The 27,483-nt window shown below is 37.4% G+C and overlaps 1 protein-coding gene across 2 annotated transcripts in view; it reads left to right on the forward strand.

Moving 5' to 3' along the window:
* Positions 1-27,483, forward strand: part of faf1 (Fas (TNFRSF6) associated factor 1) — a 70,510-nt gene that overhangs the window by 18,917 nt on the left and 24,110 nt on the right. Inside the window, exons 7-12 of one of the 2 annotated variants that reach the window (XM_077222887.1) lie at positions 6,746-6,851; positions 14,224-14,310; positions 21,503-21,598; positions 23,344-23,467; positions 23,542-23,605; positions 23,825-23,906. In XM_077222887.1, coding sequence (XP_077079002.1) covers positions 6,746-6,851; positions 14,224-14,310; positions 21,503-21,598; positions 23,344-23,467; positions 23,542-23,605; positions 23,825-23,906 — 559 coding nt within the window. Of the gene's footprint in view, positions 1-6,742; positions 6,852-14,223; positions 14,311-21,502; positions 21,599-23,343; positions 23,468-23,541; positions 23,606-23,824; positions 23,907-27,483 lie in introns of both variants that reach the window. The other variant, XM_077222886.1, reaches the window with a different exon arrangement.

Consider the following 27,483-nt stretch of genomic DNA (forward strand, 5'->3'; position numbering starts at 1 on the left):
ATTTGTAAAGCAGTTTAATCAATTGAGGAGCTTCCCTGTGTTCATTTATTGTTTTATTTATGTTTTTGTTTATTTATTTACTTATTTTTATTTACCATCCTGTTCAAAAGTTTGGGGTCGGTAAGATTTTATTTTAAAGAAATTAATACTTTTATTCAGCAAGGATGTACTAAATTGATCAAAAATGACAGCAAAGCTATTTATAATGTTAAGAGAAATTTGTCTCAAATAAATGCTGTTCTTTTGAACTTGAAATCCTTGAATCCTGAAAATGTGTCAACTTGTAAAAATAATAGAAACGTTTCATGAGCTTTAAATCACCTTATTAGAATGATTTCTAAAGGATTATGTGACACAACTGGAGTAATGATGCTGAAAATTCAGCTTTGACGTCACAAGAATAAATTATATTTATAGAAAAAATATTTTACATTGGAATAATATTTGACCATATACATTTTTTTAAGGTATTTTTTGTACGTTTTTAAAACAAGCAATAATCACTTTTTAAATAAGCAACAAATTATAGACAGGGCAGTGCAATTCAAAGTAATAAATGAAAGGATCTTCAATTAGAAAGTGCTCTGTGTGTGTGTTATATTGATGTGCATGTGTTTGTGTGTGTAATTATGTGTTGATTAGCACTGCTGTAAGCCCCAGTGGGAGGTGATGGTGGCGATTCCATCGAGTGACTGGGTATAAACTGGCATCTCTGTCAGCTTGTGTGTGGACACTGTACTCTAGAGTGCGAAAACATTCTGAGAAAAGTACTTAATGGGCTGTAAACTAACATTGTGATAACAGTACCCTTCCAAAACACATCAGCACTTCATTTTTTCCACAAAAATTTTTTTTTTCCTTTTAGCACCTTGTCAGATTTGGTCCGGACGGAGGCATTTTGTGTGTGTGTTTTCTTAACTTTCATTCCAAAGATTGCCACAAAAACATGTTACTGTGACGTACCGACTAGGTGCAGACAGTCAGTTCTTGAAGTTTCTCCTTTCTTTCATGTCAAGTTCCTTTGACTGTTAAACATTCTGTTGGACTGTAATTTTTATAATACTGCTAGAAAACGCTTTTATTCAGAAATATGTTCACATGTAATATTTTAGAATGTATCACCCGAATGTATTTTAGATTTTCTATCTTATGTCAAGGCGAAATATTTCATAAGGTCATTTAAATTGTGATATTAACCTTGTGTTTGCCATGTAAATAGCCCTGATGCAAACATGGCGTTAAAAACTTGATTAACAAATTTTGACGTACCGCATACTGGTCAGGGTTCAGTGGATCCGTCGAGATCACATATAATAACGTGATCCTGACAGCTGCTCTCGCCCATCTCGTTTTTCCCTCTCGGGCAGGTGACATGCAGCAGAGATCTTGTCACCTCTCTCTCTAAATGGCACAATATCTAATATCCAGCACCTACTAGAGCTCATCATCAGTGGCGGGCTCTAATTATTTCCCAGAAACTATTTTAGAGGAGTCAAAATAGGGGAGAAAAATAAAGGGCCGGTGTTAGTTAGGTGTGACCCCATTGTTGCCCGTGATTGTCCTCTCCTGGTGCAGTGAGAAGAGGGCTTCCAGGAGGGTGAGCAGACAAGCTGTTAACTGCTTTTATAAATAACTGTCACAGAGAGAGAGAGAGAGCGAGAGAGAAGTGCTCCTCAGCAGACTAAGCTCCTGCTGTAGGGCTGTTCTCTGGCTATATCTCTCAGGGGCGGTTCAGATGCTGTTTTCTCATCTACTCAGGCCTCTTTACTTACACTTATTTTAAACCTGGGTTGAGCAGAATGTCAGTGTTTCTGTGTGATTTAGCAAATTAATAGAAAGAAACTGTGTGAAATTATAACTGGGCAACTCCTTTTATGCAGTACTTTTTCTTGTCTTCATGCATTTTGTCATTTATTGGATAAAATACTTAATTAAATGTTTATACATTTACACTTTTTTTAATCTCACAATTACAAGTAGTGAACAAGGGGTGAATTTAAAATCATTTGAATTTCAAAAGTGCTTTATTGGCATGATTGTTTTACAGCATCTGTACACGCAATTGAAAGCTTTCCCTGGAAAAACAAAGAAAAAAAACCCTTTGATTTATATGAATAATTTATAATGAATAATATTTACATTGATTTAAAAAAAATTTTTTGATTCTGGTGTTTTTTATGTTTTTTTATTTGTATTTTTATGTACAAATATTGGTAATAAAAAATAATATAACAATAAACACAATAAAGTCAAACAAGTTGTAAGCCCTCGATCGCTCGTTTTCCATTGTGTAAATAATCAAGTGACAGAGTTCAAATGGTACCGCATAACAGTAATGATGCTATCGGCATTTATGAGACTGATTGCTGATTGAAGTTGAATTTAAAAAAAATCATACATCATGCAAAAGTTTAGGGTAAGATTTTTTTGAAAAAGTTTTACTTAAAGCCTTTATATACAATGCATTATAAAAGTATATTTAATGCATTAATTATACCTTGTGTAGTAACAAGGAAACTGAAAATATAATGCATTTTAACTTTGGTTACAATTATTTATGAAAATGCATTATAATGTACATTATGAATACCTTTATAATGCCCTATATATATATATATATGGCTTTAAGTAAAGTGTTATGTTTTTTTTAAATAAATGTTTTTATTTCAAATAAAAGCTGTTCTTTTGAACTTAATCAAAGAAAAATTATATCAGTTTCCACAAAAACATTAAGCAACACAACTGTTTTCTTGAGCACCAAGTCAGCATATTAGAATGATTTCTGAGTGTGACACTGCGTTAACGGCTGCTGAAAATGTAGATTGGCCATCACAGGAACAGATTACATTTTAAAATATATTCCAATTTACATTTTTGTTCAAAACATCAAATAAATGCAGCTTTGGTGAGAGCATAAGAGACTTCTTTAAAAATAAAATTAAAAAAAAATTAAGAAAATGTCACCAACCCCAAACTTTTAAACAACAGTGTGTACATGTGTGTCAGCTTGTTTTTTTTAGTTTAAATTAAAGTGTGGTGTCTCAGGATGCAGGCAGTGAACAATGGCACAGTACTCCACAAATAAAAGCCACTGTAGGCAATTACTGCAAAGCATACCTCAGCATACCATATCCAAACATATTAATCAAACTCGTCTTCACACTGCGCCGCCTGCTTCATTTTCTTCCCTCTGTTTTGAATGCAAATACGGCACAGGCTTTGGAGCTTTCACGACAGACACTCCATCCAAGGTAGTTACAGAAATCCAGTGATGAGCCAAGCTCATCTCGCTCGCTTTCCCTCTCGTGGAGGTATCCAAACCCCTAATCTCTAGCATAAATAATGGAACTTTATGAATAATTTAAAACAAATCATCTATTTCTGTTGCTTCCAGGAGATGTGTGTGTTAAAGGTTATTTTAATTTGAACTTCTGCTATTTCAAATACAAATGAGCAAATGAGTCCGTGCGCATTTGGTATTTATCTCATTTTCTGCATCTGATCTCCTGTGAGACTTGGGGGCCCGAGGAATCTGCTGGTTTTGGCAGAAAGGAAAAACAGTTTAAACTACAGCAATTAGTACTTAGACTTGTCAGATCAAAACAGGCGGTGCAGAAAAACATTTGCGGCGGATGCAAAAATAAAACTTCAAGAGGAAGAAAGAGCGAAGGGTATGTTTGTGTTTTGTTTGGTGGTGGTACAGGTCACCCTAAGAGTGTGTGTATGAGAAATTAAAGCCAGAGGTATGTGCTGCTTGTGTGTACATAATCGCCAATGAGAGGAACGAGACGGTAGGTTTGATTAAAGTCTCAGTTTTGCAGGGTTCTGAGACGGAAGACTTATCTCTGAATGAAACCAATCTGCTTATCATTTGCAGAGTGGTTTATTTTTTGTCTATAGCAGCCAGTGACATTCTATTTCCAGTGCCTCCGGTGGTGAGGAGAAGCATTTAGGGTGAGTTTAGGGGGGGGTCAGCTCCAGGTGCTGTTGGGACCACAGAGGGCTGAACTTGGTTAAGCTCCTACAGATGAACCTTATGCTGTAGATCTGTCGTGAGAAGGAGATTTTGCATAGTTTCAACTCCTTTGAGAGAAAAGTTCTACTTTGCTGTTTACTTTTTAGCCCGCAGTTTCATAACAACATCTTAAATGGGCGAAAGAGTTTTCATCACATTTATATTATTTTTTTTATGGGCACATTAAATTGATCAAAAGGGGCCGTAAAGACATTTATAATGTAAATATTCCTTTTCAAATAAATTCAGTTTTTAACTTTCTATTCAAGGAATCTTGAAAAAAATCATGGTTTCATCAAAAATAGTAAGCAGCACAACTGTTTTTAACATTGATGATAAAATATAGTAGGGTACAATGGAAAATAGTTATTTTAAATTACTGATATTTTTTGTCAAATAAATAATAAATGCTGCCAAATCTTAATCTTGCTAACCCCAAACTTTTGAGTGTGTGTGTGTGTGTGTGTGTTAGGGCTGGGTAAAAAATGTGGATTTCTCGATTTTAATCAATTCTCATTTTTACGAATCGATATTGATTCTGACATCCCAAGAATCGATTAGGCTAGTCATCCTGTTTTCAGTTGATGGATGAATAGAACATTGTAGCGCGGATCCCATCCAATAAATCGCAATAATCTTTGTGTTTTGTTACTACTGATATGAAACAAAGTCTCAGATTTCAAATTACGTCCATTTCCTTACGAAATTCAAACACATAAATACCCGTTTGGCGCTGTGGCATGAGATCGCTCTGTCGCAGCTCAGCTCAAGAGAAGCAGCAACAAGGAGCACACATGATCTTCTTTTCCAACTTAATAATACCAGTTACAGCGCGAAATAAACATGATTGAGCATCTGATAGTGTGTTAAAAGATAGAGTACAACTTATCGAAATCCGTATCATGTTACATGTAATCGCTCAATCAGTGTTTCAACCGTGGAAAGACGTCGGTAAAACAGCTTGCAATGTCATGTAACGTCACATTTACCTCAGAAAAAAACATATCCAGTGACCATGAACTCGTTAGTCAGCTAGAAAAAAATTAGCTCTAGAGGGGAGCACTTTGCTAAATATATGCACCATATAACATATTCATTAAAAATTTTAATGTTCTTTAATGCATGTTTGAATAAATCTGGAAAATTTGTATGAGCCACCATTTAAATGTTAAATTTTCATATAAGTTTATTATTATAAAAAATAAGTGTAATTTAAGTCTTTTTATACAAATCAGTTCATTTTTACATTCAATATAATAGAATGCTAATGAAGCCTAGTCTACATCTGACTCCCGTTTACAGCATTAGTTAAGAGATTTGTTTGCCTTGAGAATTTGCCATGTATTGTAGCCTATCTGATATCCAAAATAATCAATATTGAATCGAATCGAATCAAAATCAATTCGAATTGCAAACTTGTGAATTGAAATCGAAACGAATTGTGACATTTGTGTCAATACCCAGCCCTAGTGTGTGTGTGTGTGTGTGTGTGTGTGTGTATATATGTATATATATATATACACACACATCTTTGTCTGTTTTTATGTTTGTCTTTTCACGTCTATTATAATTTTTTAATTTCAAGCAAATTCAATTGAATAAAATATATTACTTAGGGCTGCTTTTTGCAACTGATCCCCATTTTCAATTCACTTGTGATTCACAAGTTCACCATTCTGATTCACATTTGACTCAATATCAATTCAGTTAGAAATCCTACAGTTAGTGTGTATTTTGCTTTGATATAAAGTACGTTATGTGAACAGTACTGCAGCATGAATGTTTTTATATAGCTATATAGATAATAAATACTGGGTGGCAAAATTTGAGACAAGGCTTAGATTTAAAGATCAATCCTTACCTTTAGTTATACACATTTGGCAATGCAAACATAATGTATCAGAATGTAAAATGTCTCCAAGTCATTTACATTTGGTGAGAGTCTTGAAATTAAAATAAACCCCTCCTTTTACATCCTATATTCATGACTCTGTGTTTTTCCACTCTCCGCAGCATTGCATATGCATCCTCCTCTCCTAGGCCACCGTTTCAATCTTCATTGCTAGATACAACAAACATTACATTTACATATTGATTTCACAGTTTTAGTCAATGTAAATAAGCTGCCATTACAGTAAATTTGGTCCTCTGTTAACATAAGCTTGTCCAAAGCTCCTCAGATTAAGGCGCTGGTTGCATAATTAATGTGTGCGTTACATATTAATTCCCAGACTCTCCTCTTCCTGACTGCTTTCATTCGAACCCTGATTAGCCGCCAGGCTCGCCTCTAAGCTGTTGATTCATATTCACACACACAGACGGAGAATTTGCTCAAAGCGCTACTTAACCCCCATCGTTTGTCATCAGATGAGGCCTTCTCTCCTACAACTCAGCACCACGGCTCCCATGAATCTCAAACCTGCTCTGAGGTCAGCGCTCTGAGGGTGACGGCGGAGCGGACAAGCAGCACTAGCCCACTTGTCCTTTTGTGTGACGTTTACAACTCTTAGCTCCAATCGATACCTCCAGACGGCCTTACTGCTGTTGTGCGGCCCATGCCGTGGTCCTTGGCTTTGCCCTGGCCTCCCGCTATCCGTGCAGAGCAGTGGGGTGGCACAGGCTTGTCTGAGCCCTGGGGAGACTGAGACGAGCCCCGACTCGTCCACTGCTGAACTCTAATGCTCCTCTCTCTTTCTTTTCCCCTCTTCTGCCCTTCCTGCCGTTTAGCAGTGCCCAGCAAGGGTTGTCGAATCAGAACTACCTGCTGGTCATTAGCCACCGTGAAGCACAGAGAGATTACAGCCTCAACTTCCCCGCCAGCAAAACCATCCAGGAGGTGAGACAACCACACACCTGTCTGTCACCTAGCCCCCTCTGTCTGTCTGTCTACACCTGCTGTCTGTCTATCTCTCTACTGCGTTTCTGCCCGTGTTCTCTGAAACTACTCTGATTTTTAGGTGAGGCGTCAACTTAATTATTACATGTTAAAATAATAGTCACCAATGATTAAGGGCTTCATTGAGTCAAAGCTAATTATCTCCCAGTTGAAGCTCTTGCTTTTCAGAACGCCCACCAAACTGCCTTCTTCGTGATTACTTCAAAATGTCTAATCTCAACTGCGTGTTTTAGGTGAAACTATTCATATTTTTGTCATGTGACCAATACATGTAGCAAGGGCCCATGGCAGGTATTCAAAGCAAATTTATTCAGGTCTACAAATGTGTATCATGCATGTTGGTTAATTATTAGCTGGAGGGCATGCATGCATACATACATACATACATGCATGCATACATGAAATGCGGGAAAAAAATTATATCGTGATCATGGATTACCAATTTGTTCACACGACTTACTAATATTTCAGCATGTTTTACTAATTTTTCCCCTCATTTTAAGTAAATCGTGCGCACTATATAATAATTCATTACCTCGTTTTATTAAATCATGGCTAGGTTGTAATAATTCGTTCCCTTGTTTTATTCAAATCAAAACGAGGCCTTTTCTAAAATGAAGGAATTAATTAGTTCAACATGGCCACGATTTGCAAAAACATGGAAATAAATTATTAATTTGTGGTCACGATATATGTGGTAAAACATTCTGACCCTCCGTCTGAAATGATATAGTGTATGTATAAAATAAAATAAAAAATTCCCCGCATTTCATGTGCATGGCTCCATAACATATAACTTTATAACTATTATATATATATATGTATATAATAGTTATAAAGTTATATGTTATGGAGCCCATTTGTTCCCATGACTTATATGTCAGCACTTTTTACTAATTACTGATGTTCCCTCGTTTTAAGTAAATTTTGCGAACTATATAATAATTTGTTCCCTAATTTAACTAAATCATGGCAAGGTTGTAATAAGGTCCTAATGCATGCTGAATTCAGCATTCTGGAAAACTCATCTACTGTATGTCTTTCCACTTATCACGGTGTCTGCAATAGCTAGAGCTCAGTATCGAGCGGCACAAACCCCCCTGTGGCTCATCAGCTCCTTTCCCTCTCCCATCAGACCTGTGCGATGCCATTCTTTTCATCACTCTCTTTTAACAACACTGTGTTGTATTTAAGGTTGGTTTATGTGGGACACAAAACCTGAACGCTTCATTCTGTACACACACAACCCCTCCCTGACTCCCTCGCATTCTCCTCTGCCTGCCCCAGTAACCTACACAGAGCTTTCTGGAAATGGCTCCATTAATTATTCACAGCAGGTAGCGTGCACCACGTCAAGTGTAACAAGCTCCCCGTGGACTGACAGCGCCAATTGAACCCCTCCCTTAGTGCTAGGGGAGTCATGTTGGGCCTGTGCAGTGCCGTTTTAAAGAAGCAGACATCTGTGATGTTCTTTTTTTTTGTTTTTAAACTTGAGTCCTCTTGTTTAACTTATGCAGCTTCTAACTGAAAATCTGCCCTGCAAGAAATCCTATTCTTAACAAGATTTTCTTATTTTCCAGTTAAAACGTCTAAAAATCCTTGAAATAAGATTGATTTACTTAAAAAGCACGGCACAAGATATTCAGACTTGTTTTCTGAGAAACTGTCTTTATTCTTAACAAGGTGTTGTCTTATTTTCCACTTAAAATTTCAAAAAAATTCTTGAAAAGTTTAATTTGCTTGAAGCAACATTGCATATGATATTCAGACATAATGTTTTTTAAAGATTTTCTTCTTTTTTAATTAAAATTTCTCCAAAACATTCAAACAAGATCAGTTTATTTGAGAAGCAACATTTCATGCGATATTATTTCTGAGAAATTATTTTTTATATAATAATATTTTGTCTTTCTGCATTGACAGAATTTTTTTTTTTTACTTGTAGTGTAAACAATTAGTACTTGGTGTAATAGTATGCAATCCATGAAAACGAGTCTTAATATCATTCTTATGCAGCCTTTAGATATATTGCTGGACATCAAGACAAAATTCCCTGTAGGATAAGCGTGATGTACCAAAGGTTCGATCAAATCTGTTAGTTGAATGAAAATGGAGAAAAAGGATGCAGATAGGATTATTCAATTTTGAAATTCCATTTATTTGTGAAATATTTTTGTGAGGAACTGTTGTGACAGAACTTTCCTCCTTAAAAGAAAAGTTACCAAAAAATGTAAATTATGTCCTTATTTACTCACCCTCATGTCATTCTAAACCTTTATTTGCACGTTAAAAAATAAATATGACCTCACATTATGTTAATCACGCTTACACACTGCCTCCGAAACTTTAGTCCGTCATAAAATAAGTAGGATCGGGTTCGATTTTCTTCGTGTTTCGCATCCGTAGTAGGCATTTTGATAGCCGTTTTGACAATTCAGAGACACGAATAATGAATACGAAAAACTCATACGAAGAAAAGGTGATTTAAAAAAAATATATATATAAGTATCATCCTCACTCTTTTCCATTAGAGCATATATTATGCAGAATTTGGCTTTCAGGCTACAAAATGACAAAAAAGCACCATATAAGTGTCATTAAAAAGTAGTCTGTATGCTGTATTCCAAGTCTTCTGAAGCCAATCAGTGTCTGGGGACAGGCAGATTTAAGTCATTAACCATTTGAAATCTTCCCCTCCAGTGAGCTGTTACTAATGTTATGAATAACACGAGGTTGAGTAAATGATGACCGCATTGTCATTTTTGGGTTAACTATTCCTTTAGGTGTTCACTTCATAGTCAGAAATCTTTTTTTTTTTAACTACAGAAATGCTTTTCCCCACCTCAGCTATGTCCACGCAATCCCAGAATCCCTTTCCCGGCGAAACTGCCGCCTTGATGGCGCTGGTCACCATTACAGTAATCAGACTACTTGACAGGTTTGTAATGGTGCTAATTGAAGAGATTAAAGTGCGATGGGTGAGCGCTCTCTTTCCCTCAGCAGATGGTTTTGATGAGCACCTACTGTGAACCTTAAGTGTTTCTGCCGGGATTACAACAACTGGAGAGTAGAGCCCGCGGGGAAGAGAAAAGAGGAGCAGGAAGCGAAGCTGTTGGCTTGGTAGGGGAGCGAGTGACTGGACAAAGCTGAATCAAACGGACCGCTGTGGCCCCAACTGGCCTGATCCTCAGGCGTTCTGTTTCTTTCTTCCTAAGACGAAGAACGAGGGGATGAGAGAGAAGATTTGTTTTCTAAGGAGAAACAAATTGCATGCGATACAAACTGTTTTTGTAAGAGAACAGCTGTAGAGTTCATTAGTTACTTTGGCTCCACTGAAAGATTTTGTTCTCTTTTGGGATGGGAACATTTTTATCAAGCGTGTCCAAGCACTTACTTTTGTGTCCGAAATGCTAGAAAATAAATGTGTGAACGGAAAAAATAAAAGCTCTGCGTGGATCCACTACATTTCTTCACAAACAACTCGTTGGGAAAAGTTACTAACAAGTGAGAGAAGTTTTTGTTTTACAGTTGTGGCCCTTAAAACCGAAGGCCTGTGTGAAAATGCAACAAAACAGCAACAGAGAGCTCTCACAATCTCCCCTCTCTCTTTTTTCCCCATTCACCCCCTCGCAGCCACATATGGAGAGGACTCCTCTCCAGCCTTTCTTTTTCTGCTCATCTTTTGTCTTTGCTGAAGACCAGCCGATGCTTTTCTGCATGTGCATATCAATAGGAGCGGTAAAAAAGAGAGAGAAGAGAGTCCCTCAGTGCTATCCTGTTGTTTGTCTTTGCCAAAGGCTCTCGCTCTGCCTCCAGGCTCCCAGGGAACGTACCCTTCCACTATTCGGCCCCGGGCCCTGCTCTCCTCTTCTGATTGGCATTCCCAAACCGAGTTTGGGGCTGCGCTTAAGCCTCAGAGCAAATGTTTGTCAGGAAAGTGGTGGGGAGAATAGGGCCGTCCGATAGGGCTCTGCCGTCCGTGACCAGACGACTCGTCCCAGGGATTTTTGCCGGCCCCACAGCGTTTCTCTCCGCAGCTGGAGAGATGAACGCAGAGGAAGAAAAGAAGGATGGAGAGTAAAAGAGTGTGAATGAAAGGCATCTGGTGCTGAAGAGCTTGTGACTGTTTAATGGCAACCTTTTCTTCTCTTTGATTTCTCTCCAGCCAAGGATTACCAGTACTTGGCATTTAGAAAGATTGGATCATTAATGTGCGTGTGTGTGCGCATGTTTGTCTGAGAGCGCGTACGTGTATATTGACGTCCAAGTCGTTTAATTTTGTAAGATTAATTTTTTTTTCGAGCTCTTGGACCAATCTTTTGTCTTCTATATGAAGATATTAATAACATTATTGAATTTAACAATAATATTTAACATTATCTGCCAGACGCACAAAACTGCCATTGTACAGTTCAATGTAATGTAATGTTTTTGTGTATGTGTATATATATGTTTGTATGTGTGTGTATATATATATATATATATATATATATATATATATATATATATATATATATATATATTTAACTTTGCAGTTTAGGTTATGTCAGTAAGGGGGCAGCAATACACAGATTCCTTTCAATTTTTGTGTATCTCAAATGCTATTATTTATCTGTTTATTTTGAGCAGTCCGTCTACTATCACCATGTAAAATGTATATTTCATCTACACCATGAAAATGTTTGTTATGTGGGTGATGTATAATATCTGTCTTATATGACAACCACACTGGAGAATATATAAAAGAAAACCTTTTTAAATGAAAGGCGCTGTTAGATGCAGTCCTTAAGTATATAATCCCGGCAGCTGAAATGTCTTTATCCATGAGATCTTCCCGCATTTTCTGATATAATGTCAACATTATCTGCTTTTTTCCCTCCTCCTTTTCACAGTAGATGTCTGTTCCCTGATGCTAAAAACTCTATTGTGACATTTAAAATGAAATGTCAGCGGAACTGGATTTAATAGGACTGAGTCTTTTCCTTCGTTATTTAATCAAATCTCTTTGTTCCTTATGGGCAGCGGTTTGGGCAAGACAGAACAAATGTCAGCCGTTACCGAACATCTTCAAACTCTCTTTACTTTCTCTTAGAAATCAGTGGTAAATAAACTTGTTATTCACTGGATTTGTTTGTTTATCCTTTCCGTGTATATATTTTTTTTCTCATTTAGTTGGGTAATGTTGGCTTTAATTTGCAGACCCCTGACTGCTAAGAGGAGGAATTCGTAGCTCATGAATAGGTAATGACACTTGTGTTTGTGAATATTGCAGCGGTATGGGGCTTTCTCCTCGTAAGTCAATTATAATTTGCAGTAGTTGCAGAAAGAGCCCCTCACCCAACCAGCCATCTCTGATAAATGAACTTTTATACCACCTTTATCCGTTGACAGGTTTGTGTTTGTGGTTTTATTTGCTATTTTCTTTTCTTATGCGCCAAGAATGTTCACATCTCTACCTTCCAATATAGCTAAATCTGTTTTGAAGTCAAATAACTGTGAATAGCTTCTCGTTGCATGTTTGTCATGATGGGATGAAGTCTGGCTGAAGTACAGAGGGGTATAGGTGTATTGACAGTAGGGCAGTGCTCATAAAAAGACCCAATGAAGTAAAGTGGTGAAATATCAGATTCTCGCAGAGGGACGATTTGTTATAGCAGCTAAATGCTTCTGTCTGGTCCTTGGTGATGCCGTTACTTTCTACTTTCTCTTGGGCTACGGTGCCATTTGACCCTAAATGGTTCATTACAGCCAAGAGCCGGTGTTTACGGCACCCTGCCGGTCAGGCCTGGGCGGCCAAATCCCTGTAGCCCTCTGGTCAAACACAGATATTACACTCTGTAATAACATTGGCCAACCCAGCTGACCCTTGCTCACTTCAATAAGAAAAACGCACAGCCCAGTGTGTTGGCTCGTGGATGTTTGATTGTGTGTGCACTGAGATGGTGCAGTCTCCGACTTCATCCGGCCGAGGTGTTGTTGTAAATATCTAAATTTGTTTCCCTTTATTGAGTTTTTGCCTGACCAAAATGGTCTGGAAACTGACTTTATACATGGTTCTTTACATATCTGTATTATTGAAACATTAAAAAAAACTTTTCTGTCTGTCTGAAAAACCTTTAAACCATCTTTGCATCTTTATAAAAAGCCTCTATAAATTAATGCAGGCAGTGGTTCTTAACTGGTTTTGCTTGCTTCAGGACACAGATTTTACATTCGCACATCAACAGTACCAAAAATAAACAAAATATCTTTATAATCAAACATTACAAGTTAATATATTGATATTATCATGAACTGCATGAATCCAACAAAGCGCATGGGATAAATAGGAGTTTTGATAATTTTGGTATCTAAATGTCTTAATATATATATATATATATATATATATATATATATATATATATATATATATATATATACCATTACAAGTAGTTATTATTATTACTATTTTTAAAATGTATTTTGCATTTATTAAATTCATTATTTGCATTAGCGTAGTTTTTCCCCCTCCTGTCAAAGACATTATCCGTACCCTGATATATTTTGGGTCTCAACCCTCCAGTTGAGAACCTCTGTATTATTGCATTCATAAATATTGATATTTTTGTGGGGGTTTTTTTGTCAACATAAAGGTTATGATTGTGTCTGCTAATGAATTTTTGACCACTATTTCTTTCAACCCTGCTTCATGTCCTTTGTTTTCACAAGCATCTTGCGCCGAAAGTTTCTGCCTCTGTGGGCACGAGTCCTCAGTCTGGCAGAGGATACATGTCCACTCAGTGCGCTGGCGGTGGGATTTGGCCATGCGCTAGGAGGGCTTTCTGCCACAATGGCTAGTTTTCTCTGCCTCTGTATCTAGCGCCGCGGGGTAGTGCATTCTCTGGGGATAATGCACTAGAATCTGCGGCCCTTCCAGCTCTGGGCAACGTCCGCTTTGATCACCCCCATCCTCCGCACATCAGCCTGGCGTTGGGCTTTAAACCAACAGCGGTGTAGGAGCAGGGGCCAGCGTCAACTGTTTAAATGCATGCAATGTTAATAAGTGCAGTTACATGGGGGTGAATGGCAGAAGGGAAATACTGTCCATTTTTCTAGTGAAGGGCTGTTGGCATTGGGCATTAGGACAGGCATCTGTGGAATTTTGAGAACACAGAGCTCTTTTTTCCGCTACTTGCCTTTTCTCCCTCCCATTGTGTACTGAAAATGTCTGAAGAAATGTTTCTGCTAGAGTTTTTTTAATTAATTTGAATATATTCATTAGTGTTGTATTCGTGTATCTGTTGTCTGATCTTTTTGTCTGTTTATATCTCAGGTGAAAAGGAACATTTCAGACCTGACAAATATCCCTGTGCGGCATCAACAGTGGGACGGCTGGCCTGCCTCTGCCTCAGATGACTCGGTATGATTTTTTTCCTCTCTTGATATAATATATTCTATTATATAAAGAATAAGTTATAAAATCAGAATAATTACCAACAAAACTAATGGTGTCATGTTGAACTGAGTTTTTGTCCTGACCAGTCCTGACCAGACACGACCACAAAGAAAGACCAGCGGCAGATCTTCTTTTTGGTCACCGGGTAGCCCGGCCCACAGTAAAATCTCATTGGCACAAAATCTATTAACTTCAAGTATGTTCTACTTGGTTATAATTGTTGCTCCATACAGAAATTTTGCTTTCATTTTAAAATGACAAATTACTATAAAAGTTGTGCCTTAGTTAGCATGCATTGTAAGAAAGCAGAGTTTGGCGGTCATTTCAGCTTTTCTGTAGTGGTTTTGTAGCATCACCCAATGTGCAAGTAAGATGTTGGTACTAATTAAGATGTCACAGAGCAGCTCCTCTCCCTTGTCCTCCCTGTGTGGACATTACAGCTCATGTAGTGGGGGGTCAGTGACCTTTCTCGCCCTGTTCCATGCTCCCAGCCTTTCAGCACGACTCGTTCACAGTGATCAGAGAGGGCCCTAACACCGAACCCTGTGGAACCCCACCTCCCAGCTTAGACATCCATGATAATCATCCGTACAATAACCATGGGAACTTTCTCTTTACTTATCACTGATCATTGTGCTTATCATTGTACTTATCCTTGTGCTTCTGATCAGTTAAGCATGGAAATTGCCCTTGTGTTTTAACCATGAAAGAGTAATGTGTTTCTTAGGTCTATGCTTGTCATTGTGTCTTGATTTGGTGTTAGGTGCCTAATTGAGCAAAAGTGTTGTTTCAAAGGGAGTGTCCTGATGAACAAACATGTTTTTTGAGCACTGTTTGTTTCAGGTGTTGATCCCTCCCCCCTCCCAACCACCACTTTATGAATGAGAAACCATAAAAAAAATTCTGAAGCTATTAATATGGTTTGTGTGACCACTATTTAAAGAACATTATAAAACATAAAACCATATGACTACTTAGTATTTGACTGTACCATAACAAAAGACTCTGACCCCATTGTCAGTAGCTTTATGAGTAGTTTCACAGAGCTCTTCTACAATGACTGCATTCTTTTTTTTCAGTGTGCACTTGTAAGGCTCATGTATCTCACCCGTTGCATTTAGCTCACATTGTTAAAAGGGCGGTTAGAGAGATCGTTTCGTCCTTTAGCGAAAAGCACAACAGACACAAGGTCACTGAATTACACCCTCTCACCACAGACTGCCCACTTGAGTTGAGCCACTTCAGGGTTGAAGTGCACTCACGAAGACCTCAACCAACAAACTTGTTTTTTGATAAAGAGGGCACTGCTCATGAATACTCTTTAAGGCACATTAAACTGTTAATGCCCTAGAAGTGATTGGTTATGTGTGGTCGTCGTGCTGGCCACGGACCAGCTTTCCACCTCAACTCGTCTTGGCTTATAGGGAGGGACATATTATTAAAGCGCCAGTCTTAATAATGGTCCCCAGCCCTTATTGAAACGGCTAGCTGTGCATTAGATGCAAAGCTCTTGCATGGCAGGCAGGCCATCTTTTGCGCGTATCTCATTAACCTTCCCTCATCTCCCGGGATTTGTACCAATAAACACGACAGCCCAGGCTTAGAAATACATTTACCAGCAGTCTGAGTCAATGCCTGCTCTTCTGTGCTTTCATTACCCTTCGCTTGCTCATATACAGCGAGTCTCTCTGCACTCTGTTCCACCTCATAAGGGAGAAAAATAGAAAACTAATCAGTAGTCAGTTTACATTTCGCCGACTGAGTTTTTAAGCATATTGGTTTTGAAGGAGCCAGCGACAGAGTGTATATATATTTTTTTTTTGCTTGCACTGTCGAAATGGATTAAGCTTAATATATTTATCTGTTTCAGATGGCTCACAGTGCATCTTCTGTATACATGTTTTGTATTACTGTCAGGGAGTCAGATGAAGAAAATATGATTTGATTTTGATCAATTTATGCAGTGAAACTGTTTAACCAGTTAACATTTAAACAGTGCAGCCATTTTAACTGGATTTACAATTAGCATTGCAAATTTGTCTCTCGGGAGAAAGGGATTACAATGTAAAAATCAGTGTACCTTTGAATCTGTGGGTGGATCTTAGCGGTTGTCTTGACGTCCCTATGCAGTGTCTGTAAATTCAAAGGAGGCTGTTTACCATAGTCATGTTTTAGCCCTTGTTTGTTTGAGTGGGTGTAGTCTGGATATGTGTGGTGTGTTTGAGGGGCTGACACAGGCTTCTTCATATGGCAGGCCACTGGAGGACTGCTGTTTGCAGGCTGTGTTTGGCATTAACCGCCTAAACTTTGGTATGTTTTCTGCCCAAACTTAGGCTGCACTATGTGAGCACATTTTTTCTTGTATCATAGTGTAATATTTTGGAGATTTCTGAAGGTTTATTTTCTGTCTGCAAAGTAAATAATGCCAGTTCATCACTTTGTTTTATTATTGACTAGTTTTATTCCATGCCTTTTTGTAAAGGAAAAATAATTAATTGTATTCAGGATTAATCGGCTGTGCACTGTTCCTCTTGCTGTTGCTATTAGTAAAGATAGTAGCTCATGTTCTTGTTTATTTTATTTGTTCTATTAATTTAGCCTTCTAATTGGTCCGTTTCCCACCGCTCAGTTCTCTCTCTCTCTCTCACACACACACACATCCTGAGCCAAAACTCTTTTGAGCTCTTTTCATATTTCACTGCCAACCTCATGCAGCACCTATGGGAATGATTGACAACTTCTGGAACGTCCTTATTAGAGTCTTTTCCCCCTTAATTGCTGACATTTATCCAGTGTTTCTTGATGTTTGCTAATGTATTACTGCTGCTGCTCTCTGAGGGTCTCCGTGGCCCACGGCTGTTATGGGCTTTCAGCGTCACAGACCTGTGGAGGCGGCTTATTGGGCCTGTTGGTTGCCGTAGCGACGAGGCTCAGCTCTAAGCCCGTACAGAGCCCCTTGAGAGATTGCTGTCTGCAGGTGAAGTTCTTCCGAGGAGAGGTATATACACTCTTATATTGCCAATCATCTGTCTTCAGAACCGCCAACTCTGTCTTCAACAACCATCAATATACACTCCCTGTACCTCACTGACAGAAGTCTGACATAAATCACGCTTTACATGTTTAGATCAACACCCTGCTGACTATCCCTGTGTTGTATTTAACAGCAGGTAGTCGTGTTCTGTTGTATGCAGGGGAAATGGATCTCTAATGTTTGATCTGTTGTAGTATAAACTTTTCCCTGTCTGATCAGATCTTCAATTTGCATTGCAGGTAGAATTTGGAAACTAATTTTTGAAACTATAAATAAACATATATGTATATATATATATATATGTGTATATATATATATATATATATATATATATATATATATATATATATATATATATATATATATATATATATATATATATACTAAATGTTTTTTTTGGGAGGCATTATCTCAAAGTGTATTTTCTTGACTCTCTGGACCTATTAGTTATAGATTTATAGATTCCGGACCTATATAATTAAATTATTGTAAGATGCATTTGCTGTGATCTACCACTGATAATCTGGCAAATCGTAGCAGTTACAGATTACACCTTAAACAGGTCAAAATCATTGCCTAGCTTATTCACACATTTTTTCTCTCGAAGGGCTTAGTTTTGAAAGGTTCACTGGGCTTTTTGAACACTGTATTTGACCCTAGATCTTAATCAAGACTGACACCCCTTCAAACCCTAACCTGAAAGGGTCCAACAGGTGTTTAGGGTGGGGCTTCTTATTTTTCTTTTCTTTTCTGGACTCCACACTCTTGCTTTTTTCGCGCTCTGTAGCTCTCTTGTCCTCAACTATCAAAGAAGGCAGGCACAAGGTGCAGCTTGGGGCTCTCGGACGACTAGAGCAGCTGTCAGCAGTAATTATCTCCTTCACAGCCTGAAAGATGGAGAACGACAACAAATAAGCTGAAAACAACCAAGGGGACAAGAAAAAGAGAAATATGTTTAGTTGATGGACAGGGAAGGAGAATTCTTCTAAGATGAGAACAGAACAGAGAAGGAGAAATGGAATTCCTCTTTTGCATGGTGCTCAGTGCTAGGGGCTTTAATGCAAGTGTTAATGAAAGGGGTCCAAAAGAGGAGGATTTAGTTCTTTGTTTGGAGGTGGAGAGGGAGGTGTGGAAAGATGAGGGGGTGACCTCTCCCCTGTAGCCTGCGGCTCTGACATGCACACACATATGCAACCAGGCATATTCATACCGTTAGGCGATGGGGTCAGAAGAACATTGACATTTACCACTTACCTGAGACTTTAAGTGCCCTAATTCTACCTTTCTTCAAGTGTTAAATGGGATATATCATGTAAAGCAGGATTTACTTTGTTTGCTTTGAGATAAAGGGGTTCTTTACCATAGATGTACTGTAGCATTTACAGCCCTGGCCATTTATGAGAACTTTTCTTAGAAAACACATTATTTCTGATATCATCATAGTCATGGTGAGCACATTAAAGGTATAGTTCGCCCAAAAATAAAAACTGTCATAATTTGTTCACGTCATGCATTTCCAAAAACTTTGACTTTATACTGTATAGATATGTTTTTTGTCTAATCAGTGAGTTATTGGGGTGTTATACAGGGTTGTTTTTACCCCAATGACTTTCAAAATATCTTTTTTTTGTCTTCCATAGAAATCATACAGGTTTAAAACAACAGGTAAATGGTGACAGAATTTTTATTTTTGTGTAAGCTATCTTTTTAAAATAACTGTACATGTTTAGATATCAACATCAATACAGTATTAGGCAACTTGACCAACCTGATGATCAACAGTTTGCTGGTACACAAAGTTTTGCATAACATAGGTTATTTACATATAGATGTATTAAAGGTACAATATTTTAGGTCAGACAGATGGTGAAAGCAGTTATGGAATAATAAATTATGACTTTGCATGCACCTTCACTTTACCCCACTCTTCCCTGTGATTTCTTCTGAAATGAGTTCTACATTTTCTCTGGCCTTTGATATTCTGGTACTCCTGCAAAAAAAAACATGTCTGATTTTTGGACAGTTTTCTTGATTGTGTTACCCAACAGTAATGTACATTGTCTCCCTGTACAGGCAGTCTGTCTTTAATTAGTCCTTGTAGAAGAGAAACACTATCTGTGATTATTCTCTCTGTGTGGGCCATCACAAAAAGAGAGAAAGTGTTTTGTGTGTTTGTGTGTTTTGGGGGAGTTAGCGCCCTGTTAAAGTACTTGACACTCTGAAATCCTCTCTGAGTTGCATTATGATATTATGGTGCTTAAACCAAAGCTTCTTTAAACCTAATCTGTTATGTCTGTTAATCAATACCAAGATGTGACATCAGTTTTGGTGTGTCTTCAATTTGTTCATTTCTTTTTGTAGAAATTGTTTCAAAAAAGAAAGAAAAAAAATTCATTACATTTTGTGCCGCCATTATTTTAAATGTGTGTGTTGTAATGGCAAGGCCATGGCAGCTATTTTTAATGTTTTTTATTAAATTTTTTTTATTAAGGTCATAGCTTTGTAGCTGATGCCTGATCCAACAGCACTAGTTTGTATTGAGAAAAATTACAGATCAGAGATATTGTCATATTCTATAGCTGATATTTTTTGTTTAAATGTCCAATTATTATTATTATAATAATTGTGGTTATTGTAATGAAAAATCTTTTTTTTTTTCATCCATTTTATCTGAAGTTGTGCCACCTAAATGGTCATAAATGCATTTTTATCTTTGTTTTGGGCTTTAACTTTTTTTTTCCCGCTTAAATTGCAACATGTTTTTTTACTTAAGAATTGTCAGCTGTTGTTTAAAAAATTGAGCAATTCATGATAACAATACTTTAAGTAATTTACTTTACCTGTGAACACAGTGGTGTAATGGTGTTGTTGGGTGCCATTTCTTTAAAATCTCACTTAAACGGTTACCAACTCTTCTATTTCTGATATAGAGATGAATGGCTTGATTAAGTAGAAAGTATAAATTCTCCTGATAAGTATTCCTCAAATCAAAGCAAAAATCTCTTAAAAGCACCTCAAAGTGTTCAAAGTATCAGATCCCCCTGCTGTCAGGTATCCATCTTTCTCTGTCTTTTACTTTAGTTTCTTGTCTTTATTGCTACCTGCCAGGTTAAGTAGTACAAATATGATTTCCTTTGAAGTATAGAGCGCTATGGTCATTTAAGTATCTGAAATGAATATGTAAAAACAGACAGTGATTATAATGTGGAATTGGGAATGTCAGGTAAGAGTCGAGAGAATAGAGCTCTATGCTGTCGCTCCAGGGAGGTGTTTGTGTGTGTGTGTGTGTGTGTGTGTGTGTGTGTGTGTGTGTTGTGGGGGGCTAGTCTGTAATGAGTCCCTGTAGTGTGGAGAGCTGCTGACATTTCCACTCTAGCCTGAGAGTTAATAAGGTACTCAGGCCTTCACCAGAAGCTCGCTGCATGTGATGCTCTTTAGAGCGCCAAGCATACAGAACCTCTATCCAGAAAAACCCAGCCTAGATGAATATCAGTCTGTGCAAACTTTACTGGGAAAAGACGTCTTAGAGGAATAGTTCACCCCAAAATTCTGTCATCATTGGCATATCCTTATGATGTTCCAATCCCAAAATGAACTTCATAAAAGTTAGCAATGACGACTTCATGTAACTTCAATCAGTGGTCTTTTCATGAACAACAATGCGGTGTTTCTTTCAACATATGACGAAAATGGTGTTGTCCTCTTATATTTTGTATTACTATGTCCTGTCCTACAAATAATAATAATAATAAATATATATATATGTATATATATGTATGTATGTATGTTTGTGTATATATATATATGTATGTATGTATATAATTTTATTTAATTTGTTTTAAAGACTGTAAAAACCACTATAAAATTGTGTTTCTCACCCAGGGGGGTGACAAACTTCCAAGGGGGCCTCAAGATGACTTAAATAAGACAAAACAGACATTAAAATAAGCTAAAAGAACAACAAAAGAAGATATTTCTAGTATTGGGTTATTGTTATAACAAATATACATTAATATTCAAGTATTGTTGTGAACAATAGAGAGGCCTTGAAGTCAAAATTGAGATTCAGATTGAGATTCACTGCTGTAACATGTCTAATAAAGCTGTTTTGTGATTGTGCAGATGACTCTGGCCGTCAGTGGAATCAGTTACCCCTGCCACCACCTGACTGTGTGCAGAAGATCTTCCTCTGGGCTAACGGTGGACCAGACAGACGAGGTAAAGCAGAACAGACACTACAATGCACAAACAATCAAACCAGACCTACTGTCTTTCACTTGTATATAAGGAACATAATGTTTTTCTCATCATTTATATTTACATTTATACATTTCATTATTTCTGTTTTTGTTTTTAGTTTTTCAACATATTGAAAGCCAGCATGTGATGCCACTTTTGGCCATTCTAATGTTTTGTGGGATTTTTAATTAGACCGCTCCGCTCAGCCAAAATGGATTTTATCTTTAATGAGAGATTCGTTGTTGGAATAGAAATGAAGTCCTGTTCTGAATTGATGAAGTAACATGTAATGGGCACAGTGATTGCTGTCGAGTTGCCAGGCGTAACACTGCAGCCAGACTTGCCCCTGCATTTCAAGTCTGATGGCAACCTTTCAACAGATTTGCAACTATTACATTCTCTGTACTATTCATACTAGGTTTGGTCCCCAATGTGGAATTAAAATGGGAATTAGTTTATGAATTATTATTATTATGATCTTTTTATGGAGTTATAATTGAGTGAACACTGATATAATTTTTTTAACTTGCTGCTGTTTGTTTTTGTTATTGCCAACATTATATATCTTTTCCATTTCGCCTGATTTTAAACACGCATGCCTTTCACATTAAGTGAAATTAGGATTAGAAATTAGGATTAAATTAACATTTTGATATACAGTAGAACATTTTTTTGTAATTTTGTAACCTTGCATAAAAACAAATATCAAAAGGCCTTTTACCTTATAAATGTTTATTCATAACTCTGTAATGTGTGTGTGTGTGTGTGTGTGTGTGTATATATATATATATATATATATATATATATATATATATATATATATATCACACATTATAACAATAATATATAATCCAGGGGTTGCATTACACAGTTGACACTAAAAATATGTACTTCTCGCACTCTAATTGCTTCAATATTTATAGGTATTTATTTTAGAAATACCTATAAACATATTATTATTATTAATAAAAATTATTATTAATAAAAACCTAAAGTATCTTTCTCAAAGTGCGGTAAAGAAAAACAACAACAGCAAATTAAAAACATCCATAATAAACACACAAAAGCAACACTAAAGTCAATTAAAAGCCATCCTAAAATAAAACGTTTTTAGACTGGATTTAAAAATACCCAGGTATTTCCCTTATGTCAGATGGAAGAGAATTTTACAATTTTGGGGCATGAAAAGCAAAAGCCCTGTCATCCATAGAGAAACCCCATGTTTTAGAGACAGCCAAAGTGACCACTCTGAGAAGAACGCAAAACACTTGTTGTCATATAAATGACATGTTAACCTATAAAGCACTGCTTCTCCTTTTAATTTCTTAGTTTTAGTCTCTTGTCAAACTATCTTTGGTATTAGAACTTTTCCTGTTCTCATTTATTGGTACTGTCAAAGATATATTGTGCATCTCTAGTTTTTAGCATATTAAGTGTTTCTTAACAAATTGCCTTTGTGTGTTTGTGGTTCAGGTAAACCCTACGTTACAAATATGGAAATATCCGAAATCCTTGTCCTTGTGGGGAAATTGTTTGGTCCCCATGAGGAAAACAGCTTATAAATCATACTAAGTGATGTAAAAATGCAGAAAGTTTTCTGTTATGGGTAGGTTTAGGGCTAGGGTTAGGGGACAGGATATACAGCTTGTACTGTATAAAAATCATTATGTCTTTAGAAAATCCCCATAAAACATGAAAACCCAACGTAAGTGTGTGTGTTACAGTGCACAGATGTCCACATGGTCAGTGACAGTGAGGGGGATGATTTCGAGGATGCACCTGAATTTGGTGTAGATGAATCCGAAATCTTTGGCATGGGGAGCTCGACTTGTCGAAAGTCTCCGATGAGTAAGTTATAGTGTCATTTCATTTGAGGCTGACCATAAGGATCTATTTTGATGTATTCCTTCATCTTCCCTCAGTGCCAGAGAACAGTGAAAATGAGGGTGATGCCTTACTGCACTTTACTGCTGAATTTTCTAGAAGGTGAGATCTCTGGACAAAGTAACATCTGTAATCCAATTTCACTAAAGAAAATCAAACATATGCTTCGTTTCTTTGTAGTTCAGAATGTGATGTCTTGTGTACACATTTTTCCAGCACTGCTTGTTTTGAAGAAGTGCTTTAATGTTTGAAAATAGCTACTCTGATATTTGGTATTTACTCAGAATCAGCACACTGAGGTTTGCTTTGTGTGTTTTGTAGATATGGCGATTGCCATCCTGTGTTCTACATCGGCACCTTGGAAGCCGCATCTCAAGAGGCCTTTTACGGCAAAGCCAGAGATGTGAGTATATACTGAACTCCATAATGTACCCATCAATAAATGCATCAATAATAAAATTGATTAAAAATCATGATAGAAGTGATGCATATTTTTTTATTAAATATTTTATTTTTATTTTATTATAAATTATTATTTTATTTTAGAATTGAATTGAATTGACAGTCGGAGATGGGACTGGAAATGATAGGGAAACAATAGGAGGTGAGATCAGGAAATGACCTGAGCCAGATTCCAGAAACCTATGTCACCCATGTATAAAGGCATGTGCTACCAGGTCACGTCTCCAGCATTTAGTCTGAGTGTCATACGCACAGGTATAAACAACGCTAACGTTTTGATTGGCAGAACTGGCCCCCCATCATGATAAATCCCCATCAAATTTCCGTTTCCCATTTGAACAGCTGAAGCTTTATTTAGAACAGCTTTGTGCTGGTTTTCCCGCTGTGTCCTCATAAGGAGGCTTGTATCAACTGACAGCTTGTGTGGATTACAGTCTTATTAGACTGGGAGGATGCAGCAAGATGTTCAGGGGGTTTTGAGCATGAGGAGCGGGCTGGAATGACTTCCTGCCTGTAGCCCAGCTGATCTCCTCCTCTCCTCAGCACAGGCACAATATGGCCGCCGCACTCCCCTGAGGAGACAGTTCAGTGTGTCAGTAAAAACAAACTAACGTAAAAAGAAGAGATGACCTGCTGTGTTCCTCTCATGCAGACAGTCATTGTTTTTTTCTTTACGCGTCTTACATTATCCATGTGCGCTTCTCTAGTATGTTATTTGCAGTTGCAGTTTCCTTTTGGGTTTCAGCCAGAGGATTTATATTTAGGAAGGATTTAATGGGACACATTTAAGGCATGCGTCATTAAAAGTACTTTTTACCTCCCCAAAAGTGTGGGAGATTTTCTAAAAATGGGGGGACAGGTCTACTGGGAATGTTGTTCCAGGCCTGCAAAGTCCCTAATTATATTTTTTTAGAGCACTAATTTATGGTATTAGTTAAAGATGATGAAATTTCTGCCCACTAACACCATTAAGAATTGCAAAGATACAAAAAGAATTTGTTTCTCAAATGTTATCTCAAACTAGATAATCCCGCTACTCCTGCCTTTGGTTGAGCCAGTGTTCACCACCCTTCAGTCAGCTGGACCTCTCGTTAAGTGAACGTTGTTTAGCCACGGCTGTGAACGTTTCATGTGCACGTGTGCATGTGTGGGATGGATTTTTCTGAGGGCACTTGTGCCCCTGTCTCATATCCCTGAGAGGCTAATCACTAAGTAAAACACTACATGTGATGAAGTGTTTCTGGAGTGGGAGATGCTCCCAATCCGTCCTTAATGAAAATGCCGGGGGCCCTGGAGTTCATCCGGAGGATCAGCGGAAGACTCTTGAGTCAGGCCACCCATCAGCACACAGGCCTCATCACAAATCCCCTTAACATCCAGCTAATCACGCTAACCCTCCTCTGCCACTCGCACAAAGATGCCCATCAAAATTCATAGCTCCTCTGCGCCCTTCGTGGATTTTTCATGCATGAGCTTTATGGCGGGGCCTCCGTGACGAAGTGATTTTTCAGCCTGCAATAAAAGAGATGTGTTCTGACACCCGAATGCCATCACGTTGTTGATGCTGCTATGCTAACAGGGGAACTGAGGAAAATTGACTGTTGTCTTTAATCATCGATCGAAATAATTTACCAATGTGTTAGTAGTTCTTTTTACCTTTTAACACAACATTGATGTTGTTTTACATGTTGCTTAATGAGCATCATTTTACTCACCTTTACTGTTCTAAACCTGTATGACTTTTTATTCCACTGAACACAAAAGAGTTTTTTTTTATGCAGTGGTCACTCTTTCCATTCAATTGTCACTCTTTCCATTCAATTGAAGGAGCAATGAAGCTTTCAAGCTTTAAAAAGGACCCAAAAGCAACCAGCAAAGTATCACAAAATGGTCCATTCGATTTAGATGCTGTATTCTAAGCCATACAATACCGACACATCTCTCAATGGCAAATCTTTGAGAGAAGTAACAATGTTCCATTCATAAAGGAATTTTTCTTGTGAATCAAATCTATTCTTGACAATCCAGTGATTAGTGATCTAATCCTAATGGTTCACTTGCTCACTGCAGGGGAATATTAAAATTACTATTATAATTGTATATATAAAAAGGAATTAAATTTAATTCTGTTCATCTCAAAACTATCAGAAGACATAGAATGTAGTGCATGAGTTGAACGACCCACCTTTATTATACTTTTATGATGCTTTTGCATCCTTTTTCAAATTTGAAGTAAACTGCATCATGAACATGAGAGAAAAAAAATCTAAATATTTCTCCTTTTTTGTTCCCTGGATGAAAGAAAAGTCATATGGATTTGGAATGACATGAGGATGAGAAATGAATGACTGGCCCTTTAAGAGTTGTATTGCATATACAAGGCAGCTCCTAAAGTTAAACTCTAATTATGCAACAAGATTATTATTATTACTAGATTATTGTTTAGTTTTTGTGGGAGAATCTCTCATAGTATTGTGAATGCCATCTGTTAAAGCCCTCCACTACAGGTCAAAGAGAGCAGTAATATGAACTCCTCATTTCCCATTGTTTGCTTTCCTACAGCCAAAAGAGGATGATCATTTTCTCCATCTCTCCCCCTCCAGCACATACATTGCCTGTAATTAAAACATCCTTTCACAATGCTTTTAAAAGAGACGTATGGCTGTCTGTGTAACTAGTGTAACTCTCACAGACACGCAGGTGAAGCCACCAAGGTGATTTTTTTTTTTAACTCCCCAAATCATATTTATTCAGTCTGTAGATATAATTAGACAAAAGCAGCTGCTTCTTACATCCTAAGATACCGTGATGCTAACATCAGGACATTTTGCTTGCTTTATTTCTATTTCGGCTGTGTTTAACTGGTAGCTGAAATCTTAGTGAAATCTTATTGGTTTGGTCCAAATTACCTTTTGATAGCTGTTTATTAAAGTTGCAATGTAATTGTGTAAGAAGAGTTTTATGCTTTTTCAAACGCTTTGCTTAATGTGGTTAGCATGCCTTGAGCCCTTGACTAGGTTAATTTAGTCTTGTTCACATCAAGTTTGATGCAACTAAATGACACAAAGTAAAGACATTTTAGCATATTAAATTTCCGTTGTCCTCTAATTTTCGATATCTATTTTTAAAAATTGGCTTAATATTTGAATAATGACTATTATTGTTTAGATTCATGTAAAGGAGTACAAAGACATGCATCGTTTCATTTTAAAATCCTGTAATCTGTATACGTGCCAAAAAGTCATGCTTAATGTGAATAGGCCTTCAATTTGCAGGTAAACACACTTTGTCTTTGTGTTCTGCTACAACACTGACTCACATGTCCAAAGTTAGCCTGGGAATTCCTCACTTTCTGACAACTGTGTGAAAGCTAGTGCTGTCCCACTCACATGACAGATCAGCTTTCTCTCTCCCTCTACCCACCGCCCCCTCTGTCCTCTTCTCCCATGTTCCTCTCCCTTTCCTCTTCGCCATTTCAGGGATTCTTGTCTTGAGCAGGTGGGGGACAAGTTGAGGTG

Source organism: Siphateles boraxobius, unplaced genomic scaffold (assembly GCF_051911475.1).
Source record: "Siphateles boraxobius isolate OS27281-9 unplaced genomic scaffold, OSU_SipBor_1 9, whole genome shotgun sequence".
NCBI lineage: Eukaryota > Metazoa > Chordata > Actinopteri > Cypriniformes > Leuciscidae > Siphateles > Siphateles boraxobius.